Raw genomic sequence first — 9,873 nt, 5'->3', positions numbered from 1 at the left:
CTCGTTAGACTAAAAAATAAGATAAATGCGGTAGGAATCAGGATACATTTTGAGTTTATGCAAACCTGCCTTGTTACCGGCAATAGCCTACTTTTTAAACAAATTAGTTTCAGTTAACCCCCTGGGGTCGGCGCGATAGGCTCGTTTTTTTCCGTATGAGTGCAAAAAAAAAAATAGCCTAACGGCCGGTTCACACCGACTGCAACTACATCACTACAGCAGCAAACGCGACTCCTGCTCGCGCTCTGAATGCACTCATTGATTAACATGCACGCTGAAAAAAATACGTGCTGCTCACGTGCCAAACGCAGATGTAACCTGTACTAACTAAAACTAATTGCTTGTATAGAACAAGCAGTGCTGATACTGGTGAAATAGTCAGATTCAAGGATCGGAACTGTTAGACAAACAAAAGCCCAACAAGCTTATTGTCAGGTTTATGTTCTGTCATGTGGACCCTTGTTTTATGATTCTGTTTCCTTTAGTTCCTATATATAAAAAATGTTGAAAAGAATATTGTGGCCAAACTTGTTTCACCATCAACATGATTTTTTTTGGTTTGCCCACAATTATTTTATGTGTTCACCATTTGTTTGTTTTTCTCTTTATACAGACAAAGACATTGGACAATGACGACATCTGTACTAAGAGTAATTTTAGGCAAGGACAGCTGCCAGAGAGTTGTTTTTCCAACTGGCTTGCCTGAGACATTGACTGAACTGGAGGATGTGGTAAGGAGTCAGTGTAAACTTCAAAGTGCCTTTCGCCTGCAGTTCATGGACACACTTTTTGAGGACCAGTTTATGAACTTAACTTCAGTTAATGAAATAAAAAACAAAGACACAATCAAGATAATACACTTGACTGACTCCCTCACACCTCTGTCTGGCACAATGAACACTTCAAATTCTGCTCCAGGACATGCTGAACTTCCCTCATCCTGTTCTTCCGATACTTCTGCTCCAGGACATTCTGAACTTCCCTCATCCTGTTCTTCCACTACTATCATCCTCTCCTCTCCAGAGTCCACCACACGATCATCTTGGCCTGATACATTTAGCATTCCACATTTCTCCTATGATGCAGAATATAAACTTGAACAGGCCAATGGTGTCTTTAGAGAAAAAGGAACACTACTTATCCCTGATATTAAACTCAAGTCTGACATACTCGAGGGGTTGATCCAAAAAATTGTTCAATACAAACTCTATGTCACAGACAGGGAGTTTGAACAAGTCGCAGATGCACTCACGAAGAGGCATCCATGTTTAGCAGAGAGGGGCTCAGACACTGGCTATGGAGGCTGGAAAGTGAGTCTAAAATACAAACTTTCAAACTATCGCACACATCTCAGAAAAATTGGTTGTCCTGAAGTTACTGTAAATGAGTTAAAAAACAAGCCAGATGGAAAACAAAGTCCTGCCTACAATGTCAAGAAACCCAGGAGAGGTGAAGTGGACTACTGCCCGTCCTACCCCATTGGAGAGAATGACCAAACGCTAGAGACTGCCAGAGTAGAGCTCCTTTCTGATGTTAAAACAAGAAACAACAGAGAGACTATTAAGACTAAAATGCAGCGAACATTTGCACTAAGAAGACGTGAAGTTCTTCGTTGTGCTCCTATGATCAGCGACTTCCTAACAAGATGGCCAGCTCTCTTTGATGTGACTGAGGTTTGTGACGGGGGTTTACTAGGGCTGGGTATCGATTCAGATTTTACAATTCGATTTGATTTCGATTCGCAAGCTATCAGTTCGATTCGATTTTGATTCACACAGGACATTCACGTCATATAATTGCATAGGCTTGACATCGCGATTGCGATATGATTAAAGTACCCATGAAATCAAAATTGACCCTATTTACTTTGTTAGCGCATATTACTAGTCTTGTGGTGAACAATTAATCCGTGCAAGAAAATATTTTAAAAAAAATTTTTTTACCATGGTAATCTTTAATCAAAATCTGAAAATGCCCCTCCCCTCTGCATTGGAGGACCTTCTCTGATGACGTAGGTTTGAGGAATTGGTTTGGGCAACGCTTAACCACTCCCCTCAAACCGTTAACAGAGGCTTTAGTCTGCTATGAGCAGACATGGAGAGGAGGAGCGCTTAGAGTAAAACCCTGCCCTCTGTTCAATATTCCTTTTCACTGGGAAATACGTCATAACACTGGAGAAAAGTCGTTTGCAACTTCCGGTTCACGGGGACTTTAAATGTGCAGCACTAGTTGAGGTTATTGTATGATTAAGATAAAACAAACAAAATCTCACAGCATTAGCTATAAAATGGAGTTTGCAAGCCTATGAACAGTGGAGGAAAACTAATACTGGCTTTTGGGTAATAGATAAATAAATGTGGAAAAAATTTTATTTGTGGCGTTTGAGAATCGATTTTGAATCGACCACATTTAAAAAAAATGATTAATCGAAAAATCTATTTTTTTGCCCAGCCCTAGTGTTTACTACTTGGTGAATATTTATTGTAATGAGGCATAGCTTATTGTTGAAAGTGCTTTCATGTTAATTTTCTACTTTCAGGTGAATACAGAGTTTAAAAGAATCACGACCATTCCTCTACAGTCAAAATTTCTATCTCAGCTTGACCTTCACTATGCAAATTTCCTGAAGGTTTTTGAAAGGCGTCCAGGACAGCAAGGCAGAATGCTGAAAGAAATGATGTCAGCTGTAATCCAAGTAAGAACAACAGATAGTTAAAGGTGTTTTTTTCGTGTGCTGGGTTCGCAATGTTTTTGTCTACTATAGTCACTGTGTCTGATTATGATTTTGACTATGAATTCTTGTCATGTAGTAGACATGAAACATGTCAAGTCTACACGTTGCAGTGACGGTTGTTGTGCACTGACACTATTTGAGATGAAACAATTGATTCTTGAATCCTGACACTCATTGTAGTTTACAGATCAATGCAACACCCTATGTCAAACAGATCAGGCTGATATCAAATGTTAGAGATGAGGCAGAAATATTTCATTAAAATTTTCTATAAAATTCTTAGTGAATGAGACCCATTTAGCTTTATTTGTTAGTGTTGAGTAGTGTCTATAGCTGACCTTTTTCCATTTCTGCTCTGACTTCTTTTTAAGGATGACATTGATGCATCACGAGAACTTGCCATCAGAGGACTCTGCATCTATCTTAATGAGGACCCTAAAGATCTTATGCAGGAGTATGTGGTAAGTGGTTATAGCTGCATAGACTGAACTTGTTTGTTCTAGTTTTAACGTCGCAGTCGTCCTCAACCCCCCCACCCCGTACGCAAAAAATAATTTCTAGGTTGGCAGGTATGCTATGAACAGTGGAGGAAAACTAATTCTGGCTTTTGGGTAATTGATAAATATGGAAAAAAATCGATTTGTGGCGTTTGAGAATCGATTTTGAATCGACCACATATTAAAAAACGATTAGCCCTACTAGACAAGTAATTGGCAATGTCACTTTGTAAAGAAAGACTACACGCCCACCCGTATACGCATTCAAACGTGCATGCCTATAGATTAAACATGTAATATGTGTATGCCGTACAGCCAAAACAATCTATGTTGCATTCATTTCCTGTTATCACTGTAAAACTGTTTTGAAACCATCTGTATAGGCTATGTGCACAAGAGTAGTGACGAACTTCCGCAATTGTCAAAAGTCGGCATATCAGTTTCTGGTTTACAACTGTCTTCATCCGCATCAACTATAAACAAACAAGATGAGTGCTGCTGTTGTACAAGAAAAAGTTTCTAAGAACTGTAGGTGGATCTAATGCCCGTTTCACACATACTCCGTTTGCAGTGTGTGTGCGGTGCAGGAGCAGCACGCAAGTGCTTTCACACATGCTGCGTTTGCAGTGAATAACTGATACGCGGCTGTAGTAGCCTACACAAACACATACTTACTATTTATTTTATTTAAAATCCAGAAGTTATGCTGCAACTTTTATTTATAAAAAAAAAGTTTTGTCAGCATTGCGATTCTCTTTGTACACATTAGGGGTTGCACGACTACTGATTTCTGCTAGGCGATTTCTTATCAAAACAATACTCGAGTTACTCGACTACTCGTGGTTCATGCTACTGTAAATAAAAAGACATGAAATAGCTAGATCTTATCAATAAACATTTATTAATTCATAGCCTAATGCAACAATTACATAAGTAAACTCTCAAAACATTATAATTATGACATTTCATTTTTAAATTTTCATGTAACAGTCTAAAGCCAAATAAATAGCCGTTCTTGTCTTTCATTTCAGACGTCTGCTTCTAGGGGCCGTTCACAAATCGCGTCTTTTTCGCGCTCAAGGTCGTTATTTCAAATGTAGGCGCGCGGTGAGTGCGCTCATAATGGAAGCAACGTGGTGCGCTTTTTTTTCCAGGCGGGTTTTTCCTTCTCATCTCAAGAAATATATTTAGTAGTAAAGCTAATGCAAGGGCTAGAAATCAATTAATCTTTTGCTGATACTTATTCGTCGTCATCATGGAGAGCGCAGTTCATGGTTGCATAGCAATGACAGACGCCATGGGAGCGGAGCGCAAGCGCTTGTAGGAGACAGCGGCACGGCCACGTTTTTAGACGCAATATGTGAACGGCCTCTTGAAGAGTGGGCCAATTACAATATTTTTGTCATCCTTGATGAAATACTTCCACAAATTTGACGTGTGGTGTCTGTTGGTGACGTTCACCATTTTTAATTAATTTATGGTTAATGGACGCTCGAGTAGTCGATTGTTTCCTACAGTTCAAAATGGCGAAATTCGACAAAAGTATATTCGTTTGCCTTATTATTTTTGTCATTCGTTTCACATTTATGACCTAAAAAAGCTGTCATATATGAAATGTTTAGTTAGCTAACGTTACTTACATCTTATCTCGCAATTGACCGTAACCTGAATCGTCAGTTGATCGCTCTGCTCAAATTCACGCTCAGCACAGCAGCTTCTTTGAACATAAAGCCCGCCTACTTTGATTTGATTGGTCATATCAAAATATTCTGACATTGATGAGCAATGACAGACCAATGAGACTCAGATGAACACACACACACAAACAAACACACACCCTCTGTTTCTGAAGTGCTCTCTGCGTGCTCAGCGCCGCTGCGGATTGAAGACCGCGCTGAATCTGATTACAAGACTGAAGCGCGAACATTATTTCATATAGAGCTGGTAAGTCCCGCCCCTTCCGTAAAACACCGCTGGACCTCAAAGTTGAAAAACCGTCAATGCAAGTGAATGGGAGAAAATAATTATTTTCTGATCCCGTTTGAATTGTGCCATGAATTGAACATATGTTGTCTGTGAATTTTTTATATAACATTTCATGTTACGAGTTTGACAGTATGTGGTATGATTCTTCGGCTAGCAGTTGTGGAAAAGACATAACGAGAAAGACTACATGTCGCATATGTGACGTCACCCCATAAAGTTGACTTACCCGTGGTTTTCACCAACCTCAACGATTTTGTTCTCTCCCTGAAAGAAGGCGATGAAGTGCATCAAAGACACAGCCATGTTTAGCAGGATCCGTGAGCTAGTGTCCGTGTGCTAGTGGTGTTGACGTTTCAAACGCGTTGAAAGCAGCGAGAGTTGTAGTCCACAAAGTGCTCTCACACAAAGTCTAACCGTATCAAACTTCTACCCGCTAAATTATAGCATTCTTTACACGGAAAGTTATATAAAAAATTCACAGACAACATATGTTCAATTCATGGCACAATTCAAACGGGATCAGAAAATAATTATTTTCTCCCATTCACTTGCATTGACAATTTTTCAACCTAGAGGTCCAGCGGGGTTAGCGGAAGGGGCGGGACTTACCAGCTCTATAGCCCTTCGGGCAGGCCGTCTATGCATTTTGGTAGCCCGACTGGAAAAAACACAATAGCTATCGATCCTCGTCGGACTACTTTCTTGTCAACAAGTGGATTCAGAGCCATCGCATTACCAATGTTGTGATATTACTGATCATGTGAAGATTTTGCAGCGGCGCTGAAAATCCAGCGGCGGCGCTGCGCCGCTGCTTAATACATTGTAGGGGAAACACTGCCGCATACACGTTTAAACCAAGCGGCAAACTCCCCGTCTCTTTCTTGAAACCAACACGGAAGTGAGTTAAAGATGAACTGAACTGAAATAATCAACGTTGATAACGTTTGTTTATGACAATTAAAAGTAAATTATAAAAAAAATTGAATTAAAAATATCAATATAGCTCTTTTTTTTTTTTAAGCAACACAAAAATTGCGTTTGTTAGTATAAGAACGCTGGCAATTCCGATGACGTCACCGGCATGGTAGAACCTGCGAAGGTATATAGGCAGCTATAGCTGCAGGTCCTATACACAGACGAAAATAAGTAATTTTAATGGCATGGGTATCTGACTACCACCACACGCCCGGCCCAACACATTAACTGTAATTATGAACCCAAGCCCGATTTAAACCTGACCATTTTTTAATACGTGGGCCGTTATAACCAGGGGCGGCGCCAGATAATTTTTTTAACGCAGGTGCTGAGGGGGTGCTAGATATACAAATAGTATTAATAAATGAGCAAACATAGGACACTTACTATTTAATAATCAATTATTTTAATTATCACAATTAAAGTATTCATTTTATTCAATTGAACAAGCAACATTCAGCATAGATATATTCTTATAGATGTATTATTTTTAATAATGATAATTAATAATTAGCCTAATTATTTCAACATATCTCGTTATTTCGTAATATGTAGCGTACATACTATCTGTGCTTGCAACAATTTACTTGAACTTCATAGGCAATATATCTATGGTTTAACGGTTTAACCCATTTGAGAGGCGGCCAAAATCAGAATTTAAAATGGACTGAATAAGTTCTCTACGAACTTGAACGACTTGAGCGATGCCGTGCTGACGGACCATGAAAGAGTGACTGACATGTATGCACATATATCACTGTCATAATCACTGTCATACACAAACACTCTCGAAGTAATACACAGTCTCACTTGTAGCCTTGTATTTTAACTATTATAATATTTCGAAGGGCAAAAACAGGAACTTTTAATTGGCTTTACCCACTTTAGGCTTCAAAAATGCTCTTCAGAAACCTACGGGTGACGTCACGGACACTACGTCCATATTTTTTTACAGTCTATGGTTTAAACACAATTTAAACAACGTAGGGCTATTATTCCATGCATTACTTACATTAAGTTTCTCAAGCAAGTGGTCAAATATTTAACTTAAAATTGACAAAAACAGCCTTTTCTTTTGCATTTAAATTTTAATAAAATAAATCTTGCATGTCACAAAGAATGTTTTTCCACCTCCACGAATAAGACGAGTGTTGTTCATTATGTCGCCTTGTTAAAGCAAATTGTAGTTTTACTTGCTTTACCCAGGTCTTCTAAAAGTAAAAAGATGACTGAAAAATAGTAGTATATAATTAAATGCATTTTTGGTAAGATAACTACATTTTATTTAATTAAACGCATTTATGGTGAAATTACCACATTTTCAGGTCAATCTTTGTTCATTTTGACCACGAAACTTGCACTGTCACTTTAATTCAGCATTTCCAGCACAGCAAAAATAGACTCGGTGCGGAAACGATCACTGCACTGCTGTATACTGTATTTGCCTGTATGCACCTTGAGTGGATCAACGGACTGCAACCGCGTGCAGTGTGATCTAACCTGATAACATGGGTACGTAAGGAGCACTACTGTGTGCCACTTTGCTCTGCTTCAAGTCGCTAACAGCCATTTGAGCTTCAATTTCGCTGCACAAAATAGACATTTTGGGTGACGCGCAAGTAAACCGGAAACAGATATGCCGACTTCTGGCGACAGCGAAAGTTCATCACTACCCTTGTGCACAGAGGCTATTAGATTAGTGTTTATGTACTGCAAATTATTAAAAATGCACTTGCCCAGTAAAAACTCTAAAAGCCTTATGGCTTTATCCCTTATGGTTCGTGTTAGTGTTTTAATTATATACCCATCTAATCTTTTAATACTTTCTTCAGGACATGGATGAGGATCTGTTTCACAGTGCCATTGAGAAGACCACCATGGGGATCTTCGTGATAAAGCACATTGCTGAGAATGAACCCCGAGATGTGGGAATTGTCCTTGAGGGTGTCATTGTGCTTCAGGACCTTGAGAATGTGGCTTTTGCAACTACAATGTTGTTTGGTCTAATTTATTCTCTTAACCTGAAGTACCCCACAACGTTGCGCTACACTTTTGAGATTTTGCAAAAAATCATCATGGAGTTGGATGGGGGTGAGCTCTCTATCAAGGCCCAAAACTTCAAATCCAAACTTCACCTGTGAGATGTACTGCTTTTTCACAGGATGCATGAACTAACAGTTCTGAGTACTGCCTTTCTTAGGCACTTACAGTTTTGAGGTTTCTACACATTCAGCACAAGTTCTACACATTCAAGTTGTGCAGAGGAGTCAGAGGACAGTTTTTTTTTTTTTTTCTGGAAATCAAATTATTTGTGCTTCAATGTTCTATTTGTTTATAAAGACAGTTTCATGAATGCAGGTATGAGATATAACTCATGTTCATGATCTTGTTAAAACATTTCTTATGAAGAGTTCACTTCGATCTAAAATGGGCATGCATGCATATTGTGTAGAAAAGGAAGGGTTTTTTTCTTCTTTTTTTACACACTAGTTTAAGTCATTTTGATATTTAATCACCAAAGAGATTCTAAAAAGATGTCATTTCATAGTCATTTCAAGATGTCAAAATTTTGTTCAGTTCTGGACTGACCGTTTTGATGTTTACATTACACAAGGTCTGCACATTAAATGTGTTGAAGAGAGTCTGAGAGAACAAAGTTCTCTTTGAATTGTGCAAAATTTAGTTTTCACAGAAATTTGAGATGTTATATTCTTATATATCTATGATATGAATCTGATGGTCTTTGTAAATGAGATTATATGTCTAGCTAGAAAATAGAGACTGCATCCATCAGATTCAGTACTTGTACTTTTTACTTGCATAATTTTTAAGTGGAGTCAGGACAGTTTTTTTTTTTATTTCATGAAATCAAATTATTTGTGCTTCAATGTTCTATTTGTTTATAAAGACACAGTTTCATGAATGCAGGTATGAGATATAACTCATGATCTTGTTAAAACATTTCTTATGAAGAGTTCACGTCTTCGATCTAAAATTGGCATGCATGCATATTGCGTAGAAAAGGAAGGTTTTTTTTTCTTCTTTTTTTACACACTAGTTTAAGTCATGTTGATATTTAATCACCAAAGAGATTCTAAAAAGATGTCATTTCATAGTCATTTCAAGACGTCAAATTTTGTTCAGTTCTGGACTGACCGTTTTGATGTTAACATTACACAAGGTCTGCACATTAAATGTGTTGAAGAGAGTCTGAGAGAACAAAGTTCTCTTTGAATTGTGCAAAATTCAGTTTTCACAGAAATATGAGATGTTATATTCTTATCTATGATGTGAATCTGATGGTCTTCGTAAATTAGATAAGTCTAGAAAATAGAGAATGTTACTGCATACATCAGATTCAGTACTTTTTGTACGTTTTAACATGCATAATTTTGTATTGAAATGAATGAATGTTCAATAAATGGTTTAAATTAATGCTTTTTTATTGTTTTGTACAAAAACACATTTAAGTAACCACATAAACCATTAAAAATGTAATAAAAAAATTATGTAAAGATAACTTGATTAGATTGTGTAGAATTAACATGATCCAGGCATCAATCTAAATTAAAAGAATAATGTTCTGCTAAAATGATTGAATTATGTTAGGTTAACTTAAACAGAGCATGTACACATTACTTAATTAAAATACAAGTGATTAACACAAAACTATTGTACAGA

General features: G+C 37.7%; 1 protein-coding gene across 1 annotated transcript; it reads left to right on the top strand.

Moving 5' to 3' along the window:
- Positions 1 to 615: 615 nt before the first annotated feature.
- Positions 616 to 9,626, top strand: LOC308701614 (uncharacterized protein). The gene is made up of 4 exons (XM_081383977.1): positions 616 to 1,673; positions 2,540 to 2,695; positions 3,106 to 3,195; positions 8,025 to 9,626. The coding sequence occupies exons 1-4, from the start codon at positions 630 to 632 to the stop codon at positions 8,331 to 8,333; spliced, it is 1,599 nt and encodes a 532-aa protein (XP_081240103.1). The 5' UTR covers positions 616 to 629; the 3' UTR covers positions 8,334 to 9,626.
- The last annotated feature ends 247 nt before the right edge of the window (positions 9,627 to 9,873 follow it).

Source organism: Scardinius erythrophthalmus (assembly GCF_964197995.2).
Source record: "Scardinius erythrophthalmus genome assembly, chromosome: 14".
NCBI classification, from domain to species: domain Eukaryota; kingdom Metazoa; phylum Chordata; class Actinopteri; order Cypriniformes; family Leuciscidae; genus Scardinius; species Scardinius erythrophthalmus.
The sequence above is the reverse complement of the archived record's forward strand: the minus strand, read 5'-3'. Positions and strand labels throughout refer to the sequence as shown.